The 27,965-nt window shown below is 46.0% G+C and overlaps 2 protein-coding genes across 4 annotated transcripts; both read left to right on the top strand.

Annotated features, from left to right (window-relative positions):
• Window positions 1-113: 113 nt before the first annotated feature.
• Window positions 114-24,555, top strand: TMEM201 (transmembrane protein 201). 3 transcript variants are annotated; one of them, XR_009820187.1, is made up of 12 exons: window positions 114-258; window positions 5,036-5,156; window positions 5,665-5,859; window positions 6,399-6,575; window positions 7,118-7,509; window positions 7,898-8,101; window positions 17,813-18,030; window positions 18,130-18,201; window positions 19,034-19,324; window positions 19,787-19,918; window positions 20,358-20,766; window positions 23,024-24,555. XR_009820187.1 is itself a non-coding variant. In XM_062012845.1 (11 exons), the coding sequence occupies exons 1-11, from the start codon at window positions 155-157 to the stop codon at window positions 20,453-20,455; spliced, it is 2,004 nt and encodes a 667-aa protein (XP_061868829.1). In that variant the 5' UTR covers window positions 114-154; the 3' UTR covers window positions 20,456-24,555. The 3 variants fall into 3 exon arrangements, 1 of the variants encoding a protein (XP_061868829.1); XR_009820186.1 differs by having other exon boundaries at window positions 22,760-24,555; XM_062012845.1 differs by having other exon boundaries at window positions 20,358-24,555.
• Window positions 24,556-26,025: 1,470 nt separating this feature from the next.
• LOC133627517 (forkhead box protein D4-like) lies at window positions 26,026-27,608 on the top strand. The gene is made up of 2 exons (XM_062013267.1): window positions 26,026-26,388; window positions 27,538-27,608. The coding sequence occupies exons 1-2, from the start codon at window positions 26,037-26,039 to the stop codon at window positions 27,606-27,608; spliced, it is 423 nt and encodes a 140-aa protein (XP_061869251.1). The 5' UTR covers window positions 26,026-26,036.
• Window positions 27,609-27,965: the final 357 nt, after the last annotated feature.

Raw genomic sequence — 27,965 nt, 5'->3', positions numbered from 1 at the left:
GCCGCCGCACGACTCCGGCCTTTCACGCGGCGCCCCGCGCGGCGTGACTCACCCGCCCCCGCCGCGGCTGAGGGGCGGAGCGGCCGCCGCGCGCGTACAAAGCGCCGGCACCGCCACAGTCGCCGCGGCCGCGGCCCGTGCTGGGGGGAGCGGCATGGAGGGAACCGCGGCGCTGCTGGCCCGCTGCCCCGCCGGCGGGCTGGGCGTCACCGTCTGCGCCGCCGCTGCCGGGCTGCTGCTCTACCGCATTGCGCGGAGGTAGGGGCCGCGCCGGGCCGCGGGTCGGGGCTGGCGGTGGGGGTGGGCCGCGCCGGCGGGGAGGCTCCGCGCGGGACACGCCGAGCTGCGCGGCCGGCGAGGGAGCGGCCTCGGTGGCGTGTGGAGAAGGATCGGGGTCCGGCTGCGGAGACGGGTTGGGTTTTGTCCCTGTGGTGGTAGCGGTGAGGCGCGTGTCTAGGAAAGGATCCCGCCCGAATTATCAGCGGGAACAAAAACTTGTAGGTAAATGGCTGCGTACGTCTTTCCGTATCCCCTGGAGCCGCTCGGTGCCTTTGTGTGCCAGCACTGAGCATCAGGGGCTTGTGGGAGCTGTGCTTAGGGAAGCTGAAGCGTTTCCCGGCAGTAGTCTGGAAGCTGCCGGTGCTGCTGGCGCGTTACAGATTGCCGAAGGCGTGCGGCTTTCCCCTTTTGTTTCTTGGCGCTTTTGAGTCAGGGAAGGAGAGTATTTTGCTTCTGGTGTTGATTGATTTGCAGGTGACAGCATGATTGCAGGGGGCACAATTTAGATTCCATAGAAATAAGAGCGCTCTTAGGGCAATGCTATAAGTTGGGAAGACTACAGACAGATCAGGGTTATTAGTGTCCTTTGGTCATTATTTTTCTATTAATTGCACAGAATGTTTCTGACCTTAGAACAGATTTAAACAGACCAATTGAAAGGTAGGTTTGCAAAGCATCAGGGCAAAAGTCAGGGTACAGACTTCATAAAAGGAGTAAGGCTTGATTTGACAGGTTTTACTCTATCCTAGCTTGCTGTGAATGTAGGAATACATGGAATAAGAGGCACTTCAGACCTTATAGCAAAACAGACTTGAGCAGTCTGCTCATCTATTGAGTACTTCTGTTGGAGAAAAAGGCAATCCCCAAGGGCTCATTGTGTTAAGGTTCACTTCAAGTTTAGCCTTTCAAACAGAAGCCTATTTCTACATCCACAATGAAATACTTAAGGCTTGCTCTGAAGTGTTTGCTGTTTATAGAACCAATAAATTGTCAGCGGTATATTAGCCCATATTCAAGACCTGGCAATTCTATGGCATGTTTAGGACACCTAAGAAATACTAGTGGCCTAAAGCAGCCTCCAGTGAAACAGGCTGCATTTCTTTGACCCATCTGAGGTTGACTTGCCTTTTGAGGTAAGAGACTGGATTTATTTTGCTTAAGTTTACCCAAAGATCTCTGGAATGGAAAGCATTTCTTGCCGAGTTCCTTTGGAACTGCTGGTGAGCTGCAAGTGTTTTCAAAAAGTGACCCTGATAATTCTTTGGGGCTTCACATTTGTGTTTCTCAATACTCTTCTGGTATTCTCTAATTTCTTACTTTGCTAAATGAGTGTGTTTGGAACAGGCTGCCCAGGAAGGGTGTGGAGTCTCCTTCCTTGGAGATCTTTAGAACCCACTTGGATGTGTTCCTCTGCCACCTGATCTAGGTGGGACCTGCTTCTGCAGGGGGGGTTGGACTAGATGATCTCTAAAGGTCCTTTCCAACTCCTATCATTCTATGATTCTATGAAAATAGTTAGAAATCCAGTTTGTTATTATTAGGTGAGTGATTTGACCAGCACATATTGGAGAGACTGATATGACAGTCCATTAAAACTGTGGGCTTGAGCATGACCTTAAATGTGTGTATAAATGGGAATAATGGAGAGTGTTGGGAGTTGGAAGGAAAGAGAGTTCCTTCTAATGTTACACAAGAGGCACAAAATAGTTGTTAAAACAGTGTTGATCAATGGGTACACCTGCAGGCTGACGTTTGTTAGCAAAATAAAGGAGGCTGATAGCCTCTTGCAAAGGAACATTTTCTCATATTGACTGAGCAGTGTCACAGTTAAGTGTTGAACTCATAACTGAGTTTACTCCAGTTATGTCCCCCCAGTGTCATCTTAAGCAAAGATATTCTACCTCCAAAACAGTTTGTCCAGACCTGGGAATTTTTCCTAGCTTTTTTCTGGGTGTTCAGGCTACATATCGGGTTTGCACAGCAAGTCAGCTGGTGATGTGATCTCTGTATGCAATAATTCAATCACTTCTTGTTGCTCAGGCTTTATTTTGCAGGGTGGTTCTTTGTCCTAATTCAGGTTAATACAGCGTTAGATTATAAACTTCTTAGAGATGATTTGCCTGGTGTTTTACAAGGGCTTGAGCACGTGGCAAATACTTATATGGGTTTTGCATTGTCTGTCTTCTCATATCAGAATGTCTGGCTTCAGTAGCAATGTGTGCTCTAGCTTATTACCTTCAGCTGCTGCCTGAATTCACTCACAATATAGTCCAAAGTCATTAAATCTGTAATTGAGAGCCTTTCTGAATGCAGCACTTGTGTTTGGTTTTAAGTCCTGCCCTATTACTAGAAAACTAGTGCCCTACCTACATGTTCTTGCCTCCAATGACCTTTTATTGTCTTTTTCATCCAGCAGGTTGGGAACCTGTGATTTTTTTTTGCTTGTATTTCCATGGCAACAGATTACAGGTTCACAAAAGAAAGGATTATTGCTTTTTAGCCTAAATAATCCAGGACTTAACAATTACTTTTGCATATATTGTGAGAATGAAGGGCTGCCGTTTAACGCTTGGTAGCGCTTCCTCAGCCTCGAGAATGAGAAATGGAATCCCGTTTGGGAAAGATGGAAAGGTCTCGAGTATACCAGGGATTTGGTCTCTGATATTAGCAAGTTCTCAAACAGGGTTTGGCATTTGTTCTTATTTTGCTTTATAGCCTGCATGCTTTGCTCATTTTATGAATTATCCTTGAAATGAGTGTGTCTACCTACTCTGTCATGCCATGGAAATTAGACTGAAGTGTGTGAAGTGCCAGAGGATGATGCCACAGCAGTGTGAAGGTGGGATCGTTGCACTTGATGCAGTACAGTGCAATAACCTGCTTCAGAGGACAGAGTTTAGGCTGTGCTTGCTGTCAAGCAGGATTTGTATTTTGGTGCTTAATGTGCTGAAGCCTCTGCACTTGTGTTTTCATAGATTTTACACCTATGATAGTGAGATGAAACTAGCACCAACAGGTATTGCTGTCCATCCTTCACATGGCTGTTTTGACCTGTGGTTTGCTCGGCTTTCACACAGTGGTGGCTCATGGATAACTTGGCCTAGGGACCTACGTTTCTGTCTGGTTTAAATTTCTCCTTTTTTGCCTGTCAGTTTCAATGATGGTATTTTTAGCTCGGATCACTTACTGCTTTGAGCTCTCTTGGCAGTGAAGAAAGTTGAGCAGTGAATATTCATTTTAAGAGGGGTGTGGGTGTTTACATCTATTTTGAGATGAGAACCTGTCACCCTGATAGCTCAAGCCATTTTCTTTCAGCATCTGGCAGGGAATCCTCTGTGTGCTCTAGCTTTTTTAGGCTCCTTTCTGATACCTCATTTAAAGTTTATCCTCATCATTAGTACTTAAACAGGAGGCCCAAGCATCACTTGGGGGTTTGATCTTTTATAAATCAAGTTTCAAGACATTGTCATTAGAAATGGGAGTGGGAAGAACCTTAATGGTAGGCATCCAACTGGAAAGGTGATGGCTGAGAGAGAAGCCACCTTATCTTAGGGGACAACCACCTGCCTGTTTGGTTGTAAGGTGCCAGACAACATTTCTACAGCATTCAGAAGACGCTTTGGTACAGAACATCGTAGCAGCAGAGAACATTTCCTAGAGCAGAAAGAACTTGCTCTCAACTGGTGAGCACTTTGGCTAAATGTTATTTGCTTTCCAGGCCCTGAGTGAGCCTCTGTGCTGCTCAGTTGCTGTCAGTGCTGCTTTCCAAGCTGTTCAGCTGATTCACACTGGTTGCTTGGTGGGGTTAGGCAGCAAACAGAGCTGGTGGCAGCTGGGTCTGTCTGTCTGCATAGCTGCCATAGCGAGTCCCTGCCTGGGCTTTGCCTGAACAGCTGCTCTCTCTCAGAGGTGTGATTGGGACACATTTTGATAAACCCAGACAGCAGGGCTGTGTTGCCTTGACCTGCCAGGAAGCTTCCTCTTAGATATTGCGCTGAGTTTCAAGACAAATGCATACCTTGAGCAGGCAAGCTCAAAGGCCAGGCTGCTGAAGTTCTTGACTCAAACGTCTCTCACAACCCATTGTAATGGGGGTCTGTCACAGTTGTTTCTCTTGAAGTGATTTTTAAAAAGGAGTTCATGGATCCAGGTCATTAGTCTTTGTCCCTTCACTTCTAGTGCATAAAAACTGGTGAAGATGTGTTGATTCCTCAGTTCCTTCTTACGTATCTGAATCTGTGACAAGGTATAGTGACTGAACCTTGGGATAGTTCAACATGCACTTGTCCTTGAAAAGATTTCTAACAAGCAGAGCAGATAAAACTATAACCATGAGCCCATTCCCTGAGTTTCTATGTACTATCATATACAGTTTTTGTGGATTGTAACCTCTCTTCCCATAATTTTGTGTATTAAGCAGCGACTCACCTGCACCCTTTGCGTACATTAAGACTGCTGATTATGGAGAGGACTTACATCTGCAAATATGCCCCTGAAAAACAATTAAGTGGGTTATTCACAAGGGTGGTTTTAAAGTTTTGGCATGTTCACAGTACTAGCACAAAGAATACAAGCATCAGGCAGAATTTGTTTCTGCTTTAATAGTCCATCCTTTCATTGCTACAGTTGTTACTCTGACTCATACCAATTGATTGTTATTCCAGCCTCTCTTGCATTTCCCTTTTTGAAAGCCATTGCTTTTCTCTACATCAACTGAACTCAGTGTTCATGTCTGACATGTTTCTTTTGCTAACAGGAAGAAGCCCACACACGTGACAGTGAACTGCTGGTTCTGCAACCAGGACACGGTAGTGCCATATGGGAATCGCAACTGCTGGGATTGCCCCAACTGTGAGCAGTACAACGGGTTCCAAGAGGTACTGTGACAAATTGTTTGAAGGGTGGCTGGGAGGGTGCATGCCCTGTGAAGTGGTGCTTAGTGGAGAACCCTGCTTCTCTTTTTGAGATGATCCAGACTCAGCAGTTTGACTGCTGGCAGGTCTCTACTGAGAACTGGTAAACTCAGGAGCTGTTCACTTGATCAAAGTTGAGAAAGAGCCCAATCTATTGGGATGTGCAAAAATGACATTTTCACCAGTATGTCTTAAGAATCTGGTTTTTAAATACATGGAATGATTCTTCTCTGGTCTTGTATTTTGGAGTAGCAAATTGCTGTATTTAGAGTATTAAATAACAAAGCTTGCCTTAAGCCAAAATCTATCGGCACCAGCTGCTTGCAGTAGGTGCACAGAACAGGGGAGGGGAAGAAGACTTAAAGCATTTTATCTCTATTTCTTTTGTATGTAGATGAATATGAGAAGCATAAAGCTCCGAACTTAGCTTTGATTTTGTCATCTCATGTTTGCTTTCCATGCTTCTTGTCAGAATGGAGACTACAACAAGCCCATCCCAGCTCAGTACCTGGAACACCTTAACCATGTTGTATCAGGTGGTACGACTTTCTGTGATCCTACCAAACCACAGCAGTGGGTGAGCAGCCAAGTTCTGCTTTGCAAGAAGTGCAACAACCATCAGACCACGAAGATCAAACAGCTGGCTTCATTCTCACCAAGGGAGGAGGTAAGTGTTTGTTAGGGCCTGGCATCACGGGAGAATGTTTGTCCATGTGTCTATCTGCTCTTCCTGCTGTCTTCCCTGAGCTCTTCTCACCAGGGTCTTCAGACACTGACAGCCTTCGAGCATGGAGCTGAGTCTCTTTCTCCAGCACAGTGGTGTAAAGGGGCAACAAGTCTTTTGTGTCCCCTCGTTTGAGGAGAGGAAAAGCAATTCTAATTGTTTGTCTGATCTTCTGTGTTGAGTTCATAAGGTCTTGACAAAGATAGCGAAATCAGGCTACAGAGATTCAGCTTCCTGAAGCTGGGCCACAGCAGCCTTCTCCAAAGGCTATTTTGTCTCCTCTGGGACATGGGAGCTGAGTCTACCTCTATGTGAAGTTGACTTGTATGACTGGCCTCCAGCTTGGTCACTGTTCAAGCCTGGTTTCAGGGAGCTGCTCATCTGAGACTGGAAGCACACGTCGCTCATGTGTCTGTAGCAAGTATAACTGATTGAGGGACCTGCAGTCCTCACCTACTTTTCCTCTCTTGTTCTCTCACCAGGGCAAATATGATGAGGAGATTGAGGTGTATAAGCATCATCTAGAACAGACCTACAAGCTGTGCCGTCCATGCCAGGCTGCGGTGGAGTATTACATAAAACATCAGAACCGGCAGCTCCGGGCACTGCTGCTCAACCACCACTTCAAACGCCGTGAGACAGACAAGAACTATACTCAGGTACCTGCTGGGGGGGGATGAGAGAATTGAGAGGGAACTAGGTACCTCTACACCTGGCTTTACTGCTGGAAAGGGAAGGCAGCAGCCTTGGCATTTTCTGTGCTGCCACAGATGTTTCTGATGTTAGTTTGTGGTTTTCCTCTTGTTGATGTCATTCAGTGCAATTGCCAGAAGATTAGTCTAATGTAATAAGAACATTGTGGAAGGAAAACAGTGGGACAGGCAGGAAAGGGGAGGAAGGGAAGAGTAAGGTGCAAGAAACTACAGAGTACAGGGTAGGAAGAGGAAGTAAGAACTACGGGAAATGAGTTATGACCCTCCCTGCCTCACTGCTCTACCTGCCCTTGGCTTCTGCTCATAGCTCCACTGTTGCTTTTGCTGTTCTGCAACATCCCGTGTGGTGTCGTGTCAGCCTGGTGTGGAGGCTTAAATGAGCAAAACTGGTCAGTAAACAATACAGTCTGGATATGTTTCATAAACCACCATTTCAAAACATAGCTATGGCTCAGTCAGCTTCTAAGTGTTTCTCCCTTCCTCTGCAGAATTTATGTTCATCATCCTCTTCTGCTTCCATTACGACACCGACTCAGGTGATATTTCTGCGGTTCTTGGCCTTCCTCAGCTGCGCGTTCCTGGTTCTGATGGCCGTGTATGGATCAGGTGACCCCTTCTCACTCAGTGCTGCAGTCCCTGCTCCGGTCTCCTCCGGTCCAGCGTCTGTTTGGAACAGGACTGACACAAGCTCACATGCAGGCTTGGCCAATGACACTTCCGTGGTGGTGGCAAGCTGGCGGGAGCTGCTCCGCCTGCTGCCGAAGCAGGTGGTGGAGAACCTGAGTGCTGCATGGGCTTATGGGAAGAATCATCAGATGGCAGTCGCTGTCCTTGGGCTCTTCACCTGCCTGCTGGCCATGTTCCTGGCTGGGTGGATCAGGTGGGTGTGCTCTGTTAAATGAAACAGAAGAAAACTGCATTATTTTGAGGTCTTTTGCCCTGTCTTGATTCACTGAGCTGGGAGATAAATGTTTAGCACATGTAGTACTGAGTGGCACAGTTCTCCTTGTTACTCTTTGGGTTGCCAGCCAGCTGGGTGGAGACAGCAGAGCTTACTTTGGATCTGTGCCTTGATTCATTCAATTTAAGCTTGAATTACTGTGAATGGAAAGGCTGCAGATGATAGAACCATAGTAAGAGATAGTACATAACCTGCTCAGTGTGTTGTACCATCCCCACCTTCCCTCTTCTTCCTCAGGACCAAGGGGATTTATTGATGTTTTAAACTCTTACCTTGTCTCTTGTTTGGTTTCTTTTTGGCATTGCAGGCTCCGGAGGATCGATGCATTTGCTTCAGTCTTGTGGTTCGTAGTGATGACTCTGCATTTAGCTGAGAGGTACCTGAAGACAGAAACACCCAACTGGCTTGACACAGCCAAATTTGGCACCACGTCCTTGTGCTGCTTGGTGGGCTTCACCGCAGCAGTGGCCACGCGGAAATCAACGGGCCATCGGAGACTCCGGCCCCGAAGGTCAGAGCCAGAGCAGTGACGCTGGGGGAAGGAGCAAAAAAAAAGCCTTGTGAACTCTTTGCAACTGGTGCTTCTCTCTCCTCTTTTTATTTTTCCCACTTCTGTTTCTTCTTCTTTTGTTTTTCTTAATTAGATAAGCAGTGAAGATCTTTTCTTCCTCATATATATATATATTTAATTTTTCCCATCCTTGCTTCCCACTGTGCTGGTTGCTTGGAGCATTTCCACTGCTGGTGCTAGCCATGGAAGCTACTCCTGCTGCCTCCATTCTCCCTTCCTCCTGCATCCTACGTCAGCAGTGCAAATATCCAGCTTCCCCAAAGCAAATTCTTCCAGCAGCCGCTTCACAAACTGCTCCATAAATGCAGCCTTCTCCCCATTCTGCTCCTCCAGCCAAAGAGATTCTGGCTTCTCCTGTCCTTCGGGTTCTTCTCACTGCCTGTCCATCCTTAGCCAGTCACAGAGGAATCCTCTGCCTTGATCCTCCATGGGGCCCAGGCCACCTTCAGTTTTCTAATGGTGCTGATCATTTTAATCTTGAACTGATGGGAACTTGCCTCTGGATTCCGAGTCCTCGTAACGTCCTCATAACGTGTGCTGCAGTAACACTGCATGGTGTGCAAGCACGTGAGGAGACCACCACACGTGGTCCATAACCTGGTGGTTCTTGCCTTCCACTGTGTAGCATCACTTCACTGCATGCTCTCTTGCTCTGCCTTTCTCTGATGACTCCTGCTTTAAATGGACAGGCATCCTTAAGTGCTTTTAACTGCAACTTCAGTAATGCCCTGAGAAGGATGCTTTAAAAGGTTATGTAGCTCAGGATGTCTTGATTGAATATCTGAACGCTGTTTTAGGCTAAGTTTTCAAATCTACCAGTGGCTGTTGCTTCCAGTGCTGGTTTTCTTTTTTACCCATCTCCTGGCCCAAGGAACATCTGTGTAAAAACACAACTGCATGACAATGCATATGTTCCTGTAGCCTTAGAAAGAGAGCAAAGGTGGGACTAATATCATGCCGTGGTATATGGTCAGCTTTCATTGTACATCACTACTTAGTCAATGTTGAGAACACAGGTTAAGAAGGATGTGCTACAGGAAGGGGTGGGAGCTTCTGGTGCTGTGTGGCAAGAGAGATGGATTTTTTTGTTGTTGCTTGGAGGGGTTCATTTTTGAAGTCTGGCACTGGTGCTAACGCTGCTGAGGAAAGAGGTCTGGAAATTGTGACTTTGGGTTGAGTGCCTGGCAGGCCTCCACTGAAAGCTGGGATGACTGCATGTCACTGTGTGGGGAGGAAGGAGCTTTCAGCTGCTTGGCTTTTTGTAGGATTAACTTCACGGGGGGCCTCTTAGGATAAGCAGCCTGATTATCCTGCATTGGTTTTTGCAAGGCACACCGCTGAGTTTCACGTCCGGATTTGGTGCTTTCAAGAGGAAATGGCATTTACAGAAGATGTGCTGTTTTCCTCTGTTGAGAGTAGAGCAGTGGAACTTGCCACACTAATAGTCTGGTAGAAGTTAATTGGATGTCTCCATCTTCCTGCGTATAAGCTCTAAAATAATCAGAATGCAGCTCTCACTGTGAAGTATCTGCATCTCCTGCTGACAAATTCAGGCATTACTGGATGCTGCAGATGCTAGTGAAAATATAGAAGCTTTTTTAAAGGAAACAAAAGCTATTCCCTAGGTTTTCACAGTTACTGTTCTTCAAGCCGATTTTCACTGTGAAAGCAGAAAGACTGCACTGCCAAAAGCTCTATAGAGATTTGTTAACAAACTGAGTTGAGTGTGCCCAGGAACATACAGATCCTGGCTGAAGGACCATGTGCCTGTAACTTAACAGCTGGCATTGGAAGGAGGCACACAAACCTGCTTCCCATGTGTGCTCTGCTTTGGAGCTCTTCTCTGGTGCCTTCAGATAAATGCAATATCCACCTCCAAGCCAACAGAACACCCTTCTGCATTCTGGTGCTTGTGAATGACACTGCTCTGAGGGTTGTTTATTTACTTGTCCACAAAAGGAATCCAGCATCTGCAGCATCTGGTTCCACTCTTCTGTGTTCCCATCATTTATCAATCCTGACCCCAAAAACAGTTTGTGTTCCAGCTCAGAGTCACAGATTGTTGCTTGTTCCAGCCTCAGACTTTCCAAATGCCACATGATAACCAAGATGTCCCATTTTCCATAGGAACACTTGTTAAATTTAGAGAATTGTTTCAGAGAAAACACTGCAAGAGCCCCATGACTGCAGCAAAACAGGGAAAAACCCAGCAGAAGTGTGCAGGGCCCTTGGTTCTGGGTTAGAGTTTCACAGTCATTCTGGTGCATCTTTCCTACCCTCCGTTAGGAGATGGAGTGGGAAACGTTCCTTTCAAAATCCAGTCTCACTTCTGTACCTGTCACCCTGTTGGATCAGGGAGCAGTGCTAAGCCAGGCAGTAGTAAGCTGGTGAAAGGACAAGAAGTGTCGGGGGGGGAAAAAAAAGGGGGGTGGGAACACAACAGTTTTGTGTATGGGCATGCTACCCCTGTCTAGGCAGCTTTCCTTTCAGTGTAGTGATTGTAGTGATTTCACCCTTGGAAACCTCCTCACTGCAGTGACCCTTCCAACAGCATTGTCCTGCAGCCCATCTACTGATAAAGTGGACAAAGCCACTTAATGAAATGGACACTGGAACTGAATCTAGTACGTCTAGGACATCTTCAGTGGCAACAGCTTCAGATGTTTCGCTTTCAGGAGCTGAAAGTCAAGGCTGTATTAGGTTTCACTTTGTCCTATTTCATGTGGCCTCCTGTCTCTTCTGAGCTGCTGTTTTCCTCTCTTTTTTGTAGCATGGTTTTTTTTCTATTCAATTTAAACATACCCCATCTCTGGGCTCCCTGGGGTCTGGTGCCTTTTATGCTGTTTTGCTGTGAAGTGTTATGTTGTTTTTTCTGTGCCTCTTCTTCTTTTCTCTTGTCTCTTTTCCTGGCCAATTCTGTGTTGGAATGGGGAGGATACACACTAGATATCAGGAACAGGCAGTAGGTAGAACTGTGAGGAGTGGGATTTACACTGTGAAGCCTGAATAATACTGTTAGGAAATATTTTAGCTCTGTTTGCACAGCAAGTGCAAAACTATACAAAGCTGAAAATCTTTTCATCTGGGAGATGTGTTAACTGTCATTAACCTGCAAGCAAGAAATCCATTTACCTTTGCTTTATGCAGATTGATCCAAATGCAGTATATTTACAAGTTGCACTAATTTTATATGTCAGAACATCAGAAAGCTACATTGTTTTATAGCCAAACTTTACAACTGGAGCCCTGGGTTCTGTGGTGCTTTGTCTAAAACTTATAGTTGAAAGAAATTTTGGACTTGTAATTGGAAAACTTTCAAGGGGAGAACAAACTAACAAAACACCTAATGAAGTGTGGTTCAGTTTTAATGCCAAAGAAGCTTTTGTCTTTGCTCAGGTGTCAGCTTATTTTCCCACTTCGTGGTGCCTCAGCATGTCTGTGCTGCTGCTTTTAAAAACAACAAAGAACCTCAGAGCCTCAAAACCAAACTCAAAACAATTGAATTTTTCATCTTCTAGAGACTCTGATGCTGACAGCCTCCTCTCTTTCTGCTCTTCTCACATGCTTTTGGTGATGATGGATGATGATTGATTGAGGAGAGGGAAGAAAGAAGGAGAAAGGTGTTGTCTTCCAGAGATGTTCTGATGTATAAACCACTAGCATTCAACTGTACCAATTGTGTCTCCTTAGACAATTAGGCTGGAAGAAGATCAATTTTAAGTTACCAATATTTTACTGTCTACTCTTCTTGGAAAAAAAAATCAGTTAAACCACCACTGCCTTCACTGCAACTGTTCCTGCAGTACCAGATTTATATGGCAAAGAGATTCTTCTCAACACTGTGCTATGCTGTGGGTTCTGTATGGAAGGTACTCTTGACAACTTTGCATTTTTCACTTGAGATTCAGTCAAGAAGTGTCTCAGTAGTTAGAGATGCCATCTAACTCTCTGGTTGCTTCCCCCCCACAGTGAGTCCAGCAGAGGGAAATGTGTGCTTCCAGCTCAGGTGTTTTGGTGCAAGTCCAACATCTGAGCACAAAGCCACTACCCTTATGAATCTGAGGTGCTATTTTGTATGACACATTGGTATACGTTTCCTTCTGCTGAGGGGTTTAATAGCTAACAAAGGGCTGGTAACTCACACAGCTGACACAAAAATAATCTAGAACCACTTGATTGGTGCTTTGAGGTCCTTGTTTTCACTTGACTGGACTCCTGTGTGAGGCGACAGAGGAACACATGGTAACCTGTGGTCGCCAAGTGCAGCTTTGCTGCCTGAGGATTCTCTCAGCCATGCAGCCCAGAGCATACAAACATCTTAACTGAACAATATTAGAGGATTTTAGCCCCAAAGCCTCTAATTTCAGGTGCTGCTTTTTAACATTGGCCATATGCTGGTGTCTGGACCAGAGGGTGGTACTACAGAACGGAGCTGAGGTCAGGAGGGATTGTTAGCAGGGTTGTATGTCACTTGAAATCAAACCTGCTCCAACCCAAAGTGGCTGATTCTGATCTGCTCTCACAGTGGCCATGGCTGATGTACCAGCTCAAAAGCATCTGGTGCCCTGCCCAGCAGAGCTGGGTGTGTGAAGGGCCTGATGTAGGTTCATTAAGTGCCTTTCACTGGATGAGTTTTTTAACAACACTATGTCACTCTGCTTCAGTGGAACTGACACAGCTGCAGCCTGGGACAGGGGTACCTGTATGTCTGCTAGGCCAGAGCCTTTGTCTTTTGTTTCCGCTGGGAATAAGAGAATACTTGGGCTGCACTCTTCAATTTCTGAGCAGCTCTGCAGCCTACAGGGGACTTGAGGGAGAGCTCAGAGCTAGCAACCAAGTAAGCATCTCTGCTGCTGCTACTCCTGGTCTTCCTGAAGCCCTTACTGACATCACTGCATGCAAACTGACACCTTTGTGGCCCTTTATGGTTCTGAATTGCTATATTTATATCCCATTCTTTCTATTAACTCCTCTTTTCCCAGTACCGTGCTTTGCATGCCTTAGTGAGCTGAACTGGGGTGTGTCAAAGGGTGAGGACAAGAGGGGAACGTAAAAATGGTGTTGTGGTGTTTTATTTTGGCTTTATGACTATTTTTCAAGTATGCTGGAATTATGTGAAGCTAATAATCCTGCTTAGATACTATAGAAAGTGTGTGTTGATGTACTGTGGGCAAACTATTTATCCTCTTTTAAAAATTAATATCATTAATAGCCAGATGGTTGCTCCAGACTGACTCCACTCATGAAAGCAGAGAGCTGTGATATATGGCTTTGCTTTGGTTTTTAAAGAGATGCTTTTGGAATCGTGTGCTGTCACATGCAACCTGCCAGTTGGTTCCAGGCGTGCTGTCACCTGCAGCCACACTTGGGGCCTCTCTGAGCTGTAGCAGATGCTCTCATATGAAAGGGGCAGTACTCAGTCCTGAAGTGTACCTTGAGTCATCCCCTGTAAAGCCTCATTTGGGACCACAGCTGAGTGCACAGGCAGGGAAGAGGTCCTTGCAATGTTTTTGTCATGCCAGCAAATCTGTATTTTTGCAGACATGGGATGTGCATACACACACACACACACCACCTTTGTGCTACCAACTAGGAGGGAAGGTAAAATTGATGCCAAACATCCTTCTGTAGTCTAGAAGGTATTAGTGCAGGACCTGGCAGCTGGAGCATTTTCAACTATAATTCAGCCCTCCTTTTTAATCTGAAGCAGGGCAACATGTAGGAGAAAACAATTCTTAGCCTTGACAGATGAAGTTTCTAACTCTAAGTCACATTTCACAGTCTTAATGTGTCCAAGACCTCTGCCCTTTTTTAGCATTTTTCTCCCTTCTCCCTATGCCTGTTTTTTATTTGCTCTTTTCTCCTGATTTTTGTCAACTTGACCAGAGGCATAGGTTAAGCCTCTGATTGGTGTGATGCAGCAGGCCAGAGAAGTAGCTGAATGTGAGCTCACAGAAGCTTGCTTGTCTTGCAGCCAGCAGTAAGGCAGTAGATTCAAGACCAGAGGAAGCATTTTACCACTTGACTGACACACACTCCCCTGGCTGCCTCCAGTCAGAGGAACGTGGGCACACGCAGCAAGCTGCCTGACTGCAGCCACATCTTACCTTTTTATTCATGTCCTGAATTGTCTGATAGTAGGAGTTGGTCCATCTTACAGCCCTGTAGTCTACCCTCTTCCATGTCTCCATCCCAGAGGTGATAGAGCATCTCTGGTTAAAATGTGAATCAAAAAGGCAGTCACAGATGGTGATGTCTGTGGAGAAAAGGGAGGTATTGGGACAGAGGAGGGGAGGCTCTGCTGGCAGGAGGTGTTTCTTCAGGACAGTGTACAGTCCCATACCATGTAATACTCTTCTTTAACCTTCTAATTATTTATTTTTAAAGTATCAATGTAGCAGAGTTGTGCCCAGCTGTCTCGTAACGCTGTGATCGTTGTAAACACTAATGAACATACCCAGTTTTTGATGTTCTCAGTATCAAGTTCTGAAATAAACGGCTTCCGGGCCCTGACTGTTTCCACAAACTGTCTGACTCCAGAGCCTTTTTTTTTTTCCCTTTTTTCCCCCTCTTTCTTCCTTATTTTTGTTTGCTTTTTTTTTCTTTGCTGTTACCAGACCCACTGTTATCACATGCACAAGTGACTTGGAGCAATGCAGTAGTCTGAGAGCCAAGACGCAGCTGCACTGCTCCACTCCAGGGCTGTGAAGTGGCTGCTTTCTGTCTTATGATCCTCTTGATCTCCTCACCTTCTTTAGTCTGTTTGTGAAAGAGGTTTTAGTTCAACTCAGCGTCTCAGATATGAAGCACCTGTGCTTTTTTAGCAGCATCTAGTCCTCTTAAAATGACAGTGCCAAACACTAAAGAACACAGAGAAAGGGAACACGATTTTGCACGTTGCAGAAGTTACTTTGCTGAGAAAGGATCAGTATTTTCAGCCATTCTTTGGTCAGCACTCAGTCCCAAGGCATTAGTAAGGTTATACTTAAAATTCTTCAGCACTTCTTTGCTACCCAGAAAAATTCCTTTTCTAGATGGGGCAAGATAAGTGATTCATCAACTGCTCAGAGGATCTGACTGCACTGACTTGGTGAGGATGAGCAGTGGGGCTGCTGAGCAGCAGAGCTCATAGAAATCCAATCCAAAAAAAACTACAATCCCAGGACAGACACTGGTTATGAGTGATAAAATGTTATAATATCTTCCAGATCATTAAGTGAAGAACTACTAAAAGCCATTAAGTGAGATAAGCTGTTTTCCACTGCAGCAAGGAGATGGAAAACTTGGTTCCTAGCCCAAAGACACAAAAGATGCAAAGTTAGGAAAAACTAGCTGTGTTGTTCACAGGTGATGCTCTGATTTGGCCCTTCACAGCCACAGCACAGTGAGTGGTAGGTATCACTCTTTCTGCTATGGTACATATCATAGACCTGAACTACACTTCTAATTTCCTTTCCCATTCGTTTTCTCTTACAAAGCTGAGATGGACATGTACATCTGCTGTATACACCTGTGTGTGTGGTGGGGCAAATGTGTCTATGTATGTGCACCTAAGGACTCTGCACGTTTGCGAAGCATGACACCCTTCCCAGGTCCTCTGGAACCTGAAGAGGTTGGGCAGTTTCTGCTGCAAGACTGATGAGTTCCTTGCTGCTGTTAAAGGCATGTCCTGCTTGCAAGCACCAGGAAGCTGGGTGGCTCAGATGTTGTTCAGCCTGATTAAGCTGGTCGGGATTGTTGATGTCTGCCTCGTACTAGCAGATAAGTAGTTTTATAAGATATTTTAAGTTGTAATCTTAACTCTTAGACTGCTTCTTCTGGGTATGTTAGCACTGCATAATATGGCTGCATCACCTCTTTAATCTCCAAGAGTGAATGGCACATAAACCACCTCACAGACTGAGACACATTCCTTCACGCTCTGATTTACTACTGGCTTTCCTCTGACAGAAGAAAAAGCTCTCATCTGTCTCTCTTTTCACCAGAAGTGAGATTAAACCTCCAAATGTTTCAGCTTGATTTTGTGCTGCAAAGTCTGATATCTCCATTTTGAAATACACACACTTCATACTTTGTTAGTACTTCATCGTGACTTACTTGACAAGTGTGTTACCTGTTTCTAACTAAACAAAAGTCCTTGGGAGATCTTATTCATTCTTTAGACTTCTAGGTAACAAACATATTTTATCCAATTGTTGCAAATACTATAAAATTCCTGTGCTTTCACCATTGCACCTTTCTGCTTATTCTGATGCTGTGAGGACACAAGTGAGACTCCAAAGCTGACTCCTCGTTTCTGAAGCAATGTAGTCAACTAAACCATACATGTAGACTAAGATCAGGCTGAGATTGCAAGGAAGAATAGAAAGAAGGTAAAAATAGGACTAAGTTTTTGACAGATCATTTAGCTTAGGTTAATTTTTAAGCCACTTGAAAAGGCAGGTGATGAAATGGGGATATCAGACACTAATTGCATATTTTGTTTGCATATAGTAATTGAGTGGGAAATACTGTGGTAGTACTAGCTGCAAAAACTGCTTAAAATACAAATCCCCCCTTTACTGTTGTTTTACCAGTGGAGTGCAAGTCTGTCTGTAGCACTTAAAAATGAAGCTAACTGGTACAAGTACCTTTAGCATGTTTTGTCTGTTATCTCTAGTCTTGTGTTCTCAAGTTGCACATGCTGTACTACAGCTCCACTCCTTCCCTTGGAAAGAACCCATTGGAAACAACCCACACACCTAGAAATACAATTACTATTATTATTGCCAAGTTAAATTGCTTCCAGGCATTGTAATAGAGATTGTTTTTGACTTCCTGGAGTGTAAGCTACAGGAGCACACTTCCCTCTGAACAGCTATGCTAGTACTTATTTGTGGCTAATTATGCAGTGAAAGGACAATGGAATGGTTTAGGCCTCAGTTTAGGATTGGAAAACCCAGGTTTGTGTCTCTGTTAAATCATAGGATTTTTATGTGACCCTCAAGTCACTTTTTGCTTCTCTGTGCTATCTGTAAAATGAGGGTAGTAAGTCTTCATTCCTCACAGAAACATAATAAAGGCAAGCATAGCAAAGGTTTGAGTGTTAGTTTTGAAACAGAGCTCTTGTGCCTAAAGATTTATCTAGGTACCCATAAAAACATTTTTCTCTGTGCTGGCATCAGAGGAAAGATGTTGATTCTGGTTTCTAAAGACTAGAAAAAAAGACTACTAGGTGACTACTTGCTTCTCACAGTCATGACGTATCTAAGCATGGTGTTTGCATGTGCACAGAACAAGAAGTAACCTATTGTTGGCCCTGTGTGTATCTGGACTTTGTAAAACATTCTGGTGGTCTCGGGGAACTCTTCAGGGCGGGAACCAAGGTACTGTGCCTGTTTGTACCCAAGTTCCTAAACTGTTCCACCATTTTTTCCACATTGTATTTGGGGACAGGTTGGTGCACATTAAGTAAGTTTGAACAGTTCTTCCTTCCCCAGTTTCAAAGAACATTCTCCTAAACTCTTAAGCTTTCTGCATCTTGCACTCCTGCACTGAAAGATTAGTATAAACCTGATAACAAAGCAAGTGTTCATGCAAGAAGTACAACTGAGAGGGCGAGTTACTAGAATGTGCTCATTGCTAAGTGTCTGTGATGCGTGTCATTTGCAGGTACCTTTCTGGGGATTCCATTACTCTCTTTCCCACTGGCTCTGGGACTGGCTTCCCTTCCTCTGCTACGTCCCTCTTTGTCCCAACACCACCCAGTATTCTCCAGCTGACAGCCCAACAGCTCTTCAGATCTCCACACAGAACTTCTTCTTCCTCTCTTCCCGGCCGTCTCAACAGGGCACTCTCACTGGGTACCATCCCCTCCTTGGCCAGAGCAGGTAAGTGTGTGTGAAACTTTCTGCCTCAGTGGAAATGACAACAGAGTGATGCAGGGCCTCAGAGAGGAAGATCATTTCTGTTTCTCTTTCGATTTCTAGATTCTGGCTATTTATTCAGTGGAAGTCGACCAGCCTCACAGTCCTCTCAATGCAAGGAATCTCCCACATCAGGTAATGCACTGAACCTTCCAGAGCGACTGTCTTTGCAGGATTTTCAGTGAGGGGGTTGAAACACATGGTCCAAGCTTAATTCTTTCCACCCTGCTCACATCCCAGTGACAGTGGCAGTTTTACCGTTAAAAATGCTGCAGGGAGAGTTCCAACTAAGAGTGAGTTTGCATTAAAAGAAGGTGCTGTATGTGTTGGATGTTTTCTCCCTGGGAGAGCTCACAGTGAAGTCCGTAAGACAAAGCAAGGATCCCATTCCCTGCTCTACAGTCGAGATTGCTTTGATAGGAGACTTTAAACTGTTCCTAGGGCAGCTCTTTTCACTTTTCTTCCCCAGCCCAAGGAACTGCAAATTTGGCTGCCCTGTCGGCTCTGCCCTTTTGCTCCCCTGTCCTCCAGTGACCTGTCTGTTGCCCTTCTGACCCCAAATGGATCATGTTTGTGCTGCTGAAGTGTTTGCTCTTGGAAATGTAGTCACAGCCTGGGCTAAATGCAGACCTCCTTGAATCCTAATACACCTTCCCAACAGCCTTTAAAAGGATGTGCCAGAACAGTTAATTTACCTGCAGAACAGCATGTGTCATGCCATCTCTGGAGCAGCAGGAAAGCTCACCCCATAAACCCACCTCTAGTCTAAATCAACCTTGAGTGTACCAAAGTGGAATTCCTTCGTGTTTTGCAGTGTGAGGATGGAATGAATAAAGACTTCTAGTACAAGATACGGTGGACATCTGCAACTCCTGTTACCTTTTCATGTAGAATCGTTCAAGGAAACTGTGCCTGTTGTATTGGGGGTTGTAATCTCGTTTTCTCTTGGGGGATGTTTCCATTTCAGAGCACTTCTCCCTGCTGTCAGGCAGCTCTGCTCCCTCCCGCATCCCCTCCCCGGCACCGTCGGTCGCTGGCTCTGTGACTTCCAGCTCGGGTTCCCTGCGGTACCGCCGGCCACTCATCAGCCCTGCCCGCCTCAACCTCAAAGGACAGAAGTTGCTGCTTTTCCCATCACAGAATGAGGCACTGCTCACCCCAACCAGCTCAGAGGAGCACACCCACTCAGACAGCAACATCTTTGCCACCGAGTTTTCCTCCTTTCCGAAGAAGAACCTCAGGGAGCGGGGAATGCACGGTATGCTGGCAGCCTGCTGCACTCCTGGAAATGCATGTGTAGGAAGGGCTTGGCTTGCCAGCAAAGGCCACACAATAGATGGGAAATCAGGAAAAGCACAGGTGGTAAACATTGTTAGGCTACCAAAGCTCCCTTAAGAATCTATTGGCCTGCAGAGCCTCTTATCTGCCAAAACAGAGGTTCTTCTCTCACTGTAGTGGTGCCCAAGGGATACTGCTGACACTGCCTCACGCTTGTTTAATAACTCCTTTAACATGATGTGGTGATGCTGATATGGACAGTGTGTGAGATAAGCATGCAGCAGGGAAATTTGCCTTTTGTTCCTAGCTCCTGCCTTCAAATTGCTTCATGGTTTTACCTGGCAACCATTCACTACTCATGTCTAGTTTTAGTCTGGTAACTTCTGCTACTTTTGGTTTTCAGTGCTGCTTTCTGAATTTCCCTGTCTTTTTCTCCTTGCAGATATGAGATTTGCTGTGGAAGGAGGAAGTATTTGCAGTGATAATTCCATCAAAAAGGAGGATCACTCATCACACTCATCTACCTGTGTGGTAGACACAACTACCAAAGGGGAAGATTTGGCAGGCTGGAGAGGTAGGTGCAAGTCATGTGAGTGCTACATGTACATGGGAGCATTTCTATGGGGGTAACTGAGATCTTTCCTGATCTGATTTTGAGATCAAATAAATGGGCAGTGGCAAAACTGATCTTCTGCCTGCTATTCTAAGACCTTAGTAAGCCTATTCCTGTTCTTTGAACTGTCTGAAATATACTCACAGAGTGTTAAACTGAGACAGAAGGAAAGGGGTGGGGATGTGGGGGCTGGTAAGAGCAATGAGATGAAAATAGAACCAAAGAGAACTGGAATCTTTCCTGACAGGAGAAGTGCTTCAGCAATTTCTGCTTCTGGTGAAAATGGTAGGCAAAGAGAGTGAAAGAGCAGAACAGTGTTCATTGCTATTTATCTCATCAACTCATTAATAACCTCTTTCTACTATTCTCTGTTTCCTTTATGTTGTCCTCTTCTTCTAAGGTCACTTTGGCAGCTCTGCTCTCCGAGGTCTGCTGGCCCTGAGCCTGACTCTCAATGCCATCTTCACATCAGCCTATGTCTACCGGAGCCTGCGTTGATTTGAACCAACACTCCTTTGCTTCCTGGTCCCACCCGCTTCTGAGGAGATGAGAATTCAACCACAGCTTCACACCTGATGGCTGTGCCACTGGTACATGGTGGTTTCTGACAAAACTACTGTATACTCAGCTGTTAGCACAAGGAACCCAGGAGTCTGCTGCCATCCCTTCCAGGTAGAACATTTCACAGGATTGTCCCTGGATGTGACAGGCAGAATTCCCAGAAAGCTCCAGTTGAAAGCAAGAAGCCAGTCAAACACCCCCTCGCTTTCTTTCCAAGGAGCTCACCTCAGACACAAGCCTGAACATGTGTAAGCTACGTTTGGAGAAACCTGTCCCAACTCTTCTTTCTGACATATTAACCTCATGCTGTGCTGCTGGTAAAATGAGGAGAATTAGAACAAATGAGCTGGAGAAGAGGGATGGCTTAGGAACTGATGCTGGGCTTCGGCTGCTGTAACAGTATTCCCAGTGGCTCCTCTTTTCCCTTTGACTCTCTCCTCTAAATTATCAGTGAATTTTCTTTAGTTGCCTTAAGCTTGCCTAAGCACATAGGTGACCTTGGCTGCTCTGTCATATTCTTGCATCTTTTATGTCCATGTGCTTTCACCTGGGCTGTGCCCTGAGGCCACTTCGACCAGTTGCTGTTGTGGTTGTGCTGGTTCTCAGAAACTGTATATATTCCAACTAGCACTGCTGCTGTAGGTATGCACAAATCCTGGACAGACATCCTTTTGTGCTTTGCTTTACCCAGGAGGCATTAATTCTGTGACAATTAATTCTGTAATAAGAAAGGATCCCCATGTGATTTGCACCATAGTCAAAGGGCTTCATCTCCCAGCTCTGATTGCTGATGTGTTGACTGCAGCAGCCAGTGGCTCGGCTTGTTCTTGCTGTACATCGCACAAATCCTGTTCTGTTAGGAGATGCCTAAGGAGCTGTCTGATTCTATGTATTTCTCCACAAACCTGACACCTCAATCTGATATTGGGATTTGCTGAGTAACCATTTCAACTATTTCTTAGTTAAATGCCAAGGTGCTGTCAATGAGAAACACCAAACCTGCTTCTGGACAATTCTGCCTTCTGAATAGACTCCTCTTCTGTAACCCAACAGAAGTAGCCCAAGAGTTTAAAAAGCAGTGTATCATTTGGGCACTTCTGCTTTTGGGTGAGTCTTCAGCATTGCTTGCAGTTCAGGGGCCATTTAGAGCATTGTGCTGAATACTCAAAAACATTTAGTACATCTTAGGGAAATAAAAAATCTTGGTCTTTGTCCTTTGATTCTTAAATCCCAAGTGCAGAGAGAAGGTTTACCAGTGTGTCAAGGATACCTAGTGAAAAGAGAGATGACTAACATTAACTATGTATTTCCTGAAGCAGGAGTGGCTCATGAGTTGTTTGTTGTTTCTTCCTTTGGGCTCCCTTACCTCAACCTTCTTTCTTCTTTTCCTCACCCCATTGCCCCATGTTTGCATCTTGAATTATGCTTACTGTGTCTTTTCCTCTCTTTCAGTTCTGCTGCTGTTCTCTCTCTTGTACTCTTGCATGTGCACAGGAACAAAATGTATCTCTGCTGATAATTCTCTGCTCTGGACCTGAAACTCACACCTCAGAGTTATGATCACCATTCTTTTCACTTCATTTTCTTTCTTGCATGTTTGATTTGAGTTACTAACACAGCCTCACTTAGTGCACCATGAGTGATAATGAGCATGTTATATGACAGGTTAAATAGGGCTTTACTAGTGGTGATTCAAGCACTGAAAAATTCTCTGTCTGTTCCATTTTTTCCTGCATGGTTTAGCAGCCTGCTTCCAGCTGCTGCTCCCCACCCTCCCTTGTTAGTGAGACCTCATCACCTGCTCTGCATCTTCCAGGCAGAGGACAGGCCTCTGCCCACACATGCTGATCTGAGAGACTGTGGAGATGTCATTCCTGACTCTGCCTCTTTGCTTCAGCCTCCATAGAGGGTCAGTAATGGGCTGCACAGACAGCACCTTGTACAAAGCCTTAGATCCAGGATGGAGACCCACAGCAGAAGAATGTGCTGCAGGCTGACGATTAATTCTTCTCTAACCTGCATGAATTGTTCCTTGTAGTCCAACTGTTCCCGTAACCTTGCTATTAAGAGATTTTTGTCCCTTTTATAAGCTTCTGCAGGCTCACTTGAGTACCTGCGTGTAAGCAAGATGCCAGCAGATCAACTTAACAAGCTTCTATTTAAACCTTTGCTGTTTGAGTTTGATGATGTCCTTGTGCAGTGTGTGACATCCCATTCATGGATCCTTGTCCTAACTTCCAGTTACCCAGGGGCCTCCTATGCAGAGACGAGCCTGCCAGAGAATACTGTGGGTTTGCTTGTCTTTATGATGCCAACAGATGTGCACTGTGACTTCATGTATGCAAACTTCCCACTTCCACCTCCCAGTCTGTGCTGAGTTTTACCATCATGCTCACCCAGAGTCCATGTTGGTCTCTACCAGATTGCAATACAAAATTTTCTTCTCCTTTCTGGCAACCCAGGAGCTGCAGCCTCTCAACACACCTCTTCTTGCCTGTATTCCAGAACACTTCAACCTGTCACCATACTTCTGAATCTGCTCCCTGAAACTGTTGATGGAAGGGTATTTTGCTCACCTTGTCCAAAGCAATATAAAGACTTTGGATTTTATTGCTGAAGAGGAAAGACCACCAACTTTTTCATTCTGGTGCTAGAACACTCTCCAGTGGTGCTTTCACAGTTGTGAAGCCTTTGCTTGAATAGTGCACACGAGTGTATATATATATGTGTGTGTGTGTGTGCATGTACATGCAGATATATCAAAACACTTGGAGGGTTTCTTCATTTCAAGTAACTTGAGCCCATATTTGTCTCTATATTGTTAGCCTTAATCTAGCTCTTAAATACTGTGTCTATCTTGCTGCTCTTTCCTGTATGAAGCTGGTTTGGAGGAAACAAAAGATTATCTGGTCCCCCTGTAAAGGTCTTCGTGGCTGATGCTGTTGATGTCCATACAGTGTTGTTCAGGGGTGACATTTTATTTTTCTAATGTTTTTCCTACTGTTAAAACTGTTGGGAGTGTATGGAATGGAAAAGATCTTTACTGAGTGTTCTGGTAAAGATTCGAGCACTGCTTGATACTACCAACAATTAATGATCAGGAGGGCTATGTAAATGAGAAAAGGTTCCCAAACCTTTTCCATTACCTGCCTTCCCTTCAATACACCCTGGTACGTTTTCTTTGGCTCTCAGCTTGTTGGGCACGTTCTGAGACCTTGCAGACACTGTCAGTGATTTTGCTGTTCCTAAATTTAATCTGGTTCCAGTTCCACAGTCTGTGTAGCTTGGCAGGTGTGCCAAATATGATGCACATATCTATTTGATGGGATAGAGGGAACTGGTAGAACGAGTTGCTGATTTCTGAAGGCCATCATATCTTTTTATGGAGGATCTTGGGCATGAAATTGGTCACTGTGGCAAGGTGGAAAAAAACCCTCATTGCTGGCATATGGAGGCCAGATTCACTGAATTTTAGGCTGTGTGCTCAAGCAACAAGTTTGGCCTGTGAATGTTTTATTCCCACTCTCTCTCCTTGGGTGATGGGAGCATCTGTAAAACGCTGCTGAACTGACTGGGTTCCTTAAAACAGGGCAGCTGGAATCAACAGCTTCTGTGGCCTGTGGATGCTGCTACATTTTCTCTTCCAAGCACCATTCCTGGAAATAACTATGGTCTTAACCTCTCTCACAGACATTTGTTAGGGTCAGCTTGGCCAAGACTTTAGGGGTTTTTTTTAAATATATGTTGCATCCAGAAATGATCATCACTGTGTCCTGTGGTGGGAGTAAGGGACAGAGTACTTCTGGAGCGGGTATCTAGAGAGTGTGAGAAGGACAATTTTGAGTCCTAAACCTTATTTCCTGTGAAAGAAATACTGTATATCATGTGTGTGTACTTGTTTGGGGAGCTCTGACACTGTTCAGTTTAGTGAAATGCGCTCCAAAGGAGGAGAAGCTGTTCCTCAGAGGTTTTTAGTTCATGCTTTGTGTTTAAAGAGGATTATTTTTCTTTAAAAAATAAAAATGAGTAAGTTTTCACCTTTGTGTGATTCTGTTTCTCGGGGAGCTGAATATTTTGGGGGGAAAAGGGAGGTGGTATGTGTGTTTGTGCATGTGTGTTTGGTCAAATGAACTTTGATCTCTTCACTTTTAAAGAGAGCAAGAGAAAGCTCAAAGCTCTGTGAGCCTCCCCGAAGCAAGGAGAAGCTCATGACCACGATTTGAGATGGAAGGGGAAGTAGACTCCTTTGAAGGCTTTCCATCGGTTGAAATGTGCGTGTGTCAGCAAGAGGGTTCTTTATATGGGTAAGGGCTGGACACACTTAGGGATGCTCAGTGAAGCCCCAAAATTCATCCCAAGATACCGCCACAAAGTGTCAGAGTGGTCCAGTTACATGTACAGCTTACAATTTGTGTCTGTTTGGCACTTAAGGGATTAAGGGATTTAAGGGCTGAGAGGCTCTCCAAGATTTTGCTTTCATGTTTCCTTTCTTTTCCGTTACACAGGGCTAGCAGAAAAAAGAACTAAGCTGTGGTCATGCAAGTGAGGCTTCCTGTGCTCCATCAAAGAGCTTCCTTCTGCTGTTGGGAGATTTATTATTACCAGTAGGATGTTCCATTCTTAATCACTGAAATATTCCCATCTAGCCCAGTGAAAGTTTTCTATTCAAAGATCTGTGTGCTATTTTTGAACTGTGAGAAGTGACAGCATTGTTTGACCCACCCCTGTTGAGCTAATGTTGGTAGGTTTTGTAAACTGGGAACAACAGCCCGATGGTCACCAATGTTTCTTAGCTCTGAACAACTTTTGGTAAAGAAGAACCAATTCCTTCTAGACTAGTGAGTTAGGATGGATTTTTAATTAAGGGTTGGTGATGAGTTTTGGGGTTTTATCTTTTAATAAATTATTTAAGAGTGGATCAAAGAAACACTTTTGAAGGGAGGATGTGTTTTAATTTCATTACTGACACGATCCCACTAACGATTCTTTACACATGGATGTCTTTTGAAGCGTTGGGTGAGCTGTAGTGCTCACACAATTGTGACAGTGATAAAACCAAGATCTCTGCAGCCCAGAGCTTTCCTCTGCTGCCTTCCCCCTCCGTACCTGCAAGGATGTGCCAGGCCAGCACTTCCCATGCGGCCACAGGGAGGAGGATGGTGTGTGGTGCATCACTGCGAGCTTCATTTGCTTCTCCTAAGTACCAAGGGTGCAGCTGAGCACCGAGTCTCACTCACACGGTAAGAATCGATCTCATTGCCTGGTTTTGTGCAGATGCTTGCCCTCGCCGCGGCCTGGCTGCCCTCACCCTCGGCTGCCCCACCGCAGCCCCGGCGGCTCTGCGCTCGCGTCCCGCGCCGCCTCTGACCCGCTCCGCAGTGTTTGGGTTCGGGATGCCAACGCGACGTCCTGACCCTCCCGCGACCCCGAGCGGCCCGGGGGGCGGAGGGGGGAAAGGGGGGAGGAGGATGGGGGGAAGAGGGTTTAGAGGGGCCGTGGGAGGAGGGGAGCCGTGGCCATGGGCGAGGCGGACCCCGGCGAGCCGCGGGATGCGGCGGGAGCTCCGCCGGCGCTGGAGAAGCCGCCCTATTCCTACGTAGCGCTGATCGCCATGGCCATCCGCGACAGCCCCGAGCAGCGGCTCCCCCTCAGCGGCATCTACGCCTACATCGCCGCTCGCTTTCCTTATTACCGCTGCGGCTCCAAGGGCTGGCAGAACAGCGTCCGCCACAACCTCAGCCTCAACCCCTGCTTCCGCCGCCTGCCCCGCCGCACCGGCCCGTCCGCCTCCGGCCGCGGCGGCGACTGGGCGCTGGACCCCGCGTTCCAGGACATGTTCCCGGGGGGCGACTACCGCCGGCGCCGCCGCCGCCCCCGCCGCGCTCCGCCGCCCGCGCCGCCGCCGCCCGCCGCCGCCTGGCCGCTGCCGCCCGCCGCCGCCTGCGCGCACGGGCCCTGGCCGCCGCCGGCCCTGCCGCTGCCCCGCGCCTGCCGCTGCCCCGAGCTGCCCGCCTGGGGCCCGCCCGCCTGCCTGGGGCCGCCGCACGGGCTGACCGCCTGGCCGCTGGCCGCGGGCGGCGGGGCGCGGGCGGCTGTGCGCCCGGCGGAGCTGGAGCTGGGGGTAACCTGCGAGCCGGAGGCGAAGCCGTCCTTCTCTTTCAAATAGACCCGGCGGCGTGAGGTGCGCTGGCACAGCCTGGGGTGCTGGTGTGGATTTCGGGGTGCCGCTCCACCTCGACTGGATTTCTGAGAAAGACACTTAAAAACGGGCAACTGCGGGGGAAAAGAATGGCTGGAGGGGGGTTGGTCTGAAAAGTTCCTGTTGCGGGGACTGCGATGTGCCACCTCGTTTCTTTGTGCTCAGAAGAGACTGAATTATGCTTTTGTCCTGCTTCATCCGTTTGGATGTGGGAGGGGGTGTGACTCCCTTTCAGGCAAGGCTGAATAGAGGCTACAGAACTCGAGCAAGTGAACCAGCATCTCGGGTCTTCTCCAAAGTACACGAAGAGTCATGTAGATGCCAGAGAAAGGGAAACCTGGTTTATGCAGCAGGGAAAAATGATTCTCAAGTGTCCTTAATCTGATTTTGGAGCCTTTCTTTCAGGGTTTGTGAAAAAGCAATATATGTGGGATTTGGTTTGGGGGAGAAAAACCTGACAATAAAACACGTTACCCAAAGATCTTTGGAGAGAAACACTGAGAACCTTCTAGTCTTGTATTTTAAGGTTGAAGCTATATGGGATTTTTCATACAGCAAAGTGTTCTAGTGTTGCCTGTTATATACATTTACATATGTTCCTTGTTAACCTGTTTCTTATAAATGATGTTACAATTACAACATAAGGATCTTTCCCCCTTCTGATTTAAGAAGGAGTAGTTTCTGTGCTCAAACTGAGGGTTCAGAGAAGAAATATGCTTCTAATAAGAAGTGTATTTTAAGGGAGATGAGAGTTCCCATACCGTTATGTGAAGAGCAGCACCTGCTGAATGTTGTCTTTCATTATTTGTTTAATAAACAGTACTCATTCCTAAAGAGTTGTGGCTTCAGATGATGCTTAAACCGTTTAGATACCGTCTTGATGATCCGTGAAAGAAGGTGCAACTCAAATCCAGTTTTGTAGTTGTTCTTTTATGCTTCCTTACACTTGCAAAGTGATTCTAAATATCATCTTTAAATTGTGGCAGTGTGACATAAACAATGCTGGGAAAACTGTTAGAGTCAGCTGGGGCAATGACTTCACAGTTGTTCTTACAAGATGACACGATGTATTAAAGATACTGCAGTGTCAGGGGGTTTTCAGGCTGCTTTTTGTTTTCTTTTTGGTGTCATTTCTCTTAGAGTCTCTTAAGGGAATGGTGCCCTCCTGTGTGAACACGGTAAAGGCCACAAAGCCACGGCCTGAGGGGACTTCTTGAGAAAACTTCTCATGTTTTTTGAACGTGGGAT

This window comes from Colius striatus, chromosome 21 (genome assembly GCF_028858725.1).
Source record: "Colius striatus isolate bColStr4 chromosome 21, bColStr4.1.hap1, whole genome shotgun sequence".
Lineage (NCBI taxonomy): Eukaryota > Metazoa > Chordata > Aves > Coliiformes > Coliidae > Colius > Colius striatus.
The sequence above is the reverse complement of the archived record's forward strand: the minus strand, read 5'-3'. Positions and strand labels throughout refer to the sequence as shown.

Coding starts and splice junctions, on each gene's coding strand:
- TMEM201 (XM_062012845.1), top strand. CDS start 155: ATGGAGGGAACCGCGGCGCTGCTGGCCCGCTGCCCCGCCGGCGGGCTG. Junction 6,576..7,117: donor CAGACAAGAACTATACTCAG/GTACCTGCTGGG, acceptor CTTCCTCTGCAG/AATTTATGTTCATCATCCTC. Junction 8,102..17,812: donor CGGAGACTCCGGCCCCGAAG/GTCAGAGCCAGA, acceptor TGTCATTTGCAG/GTACCTTTCTGGGGATTCCA.
- LOC133627517 (XM_062013267.1), top strand. CDS start 26,037: ATGGGCGAGGCGGACCCCGGCGAGCCGCGGGATGCGGCGGGAGCTCCG. Junction 26,389..27,537: donor CTACCGCCGGCGCCGCCGCC/GCCCCCGCCGCG, acceptor TTTAATAAACAG/TACTCATTCCTAAAGAGTTG.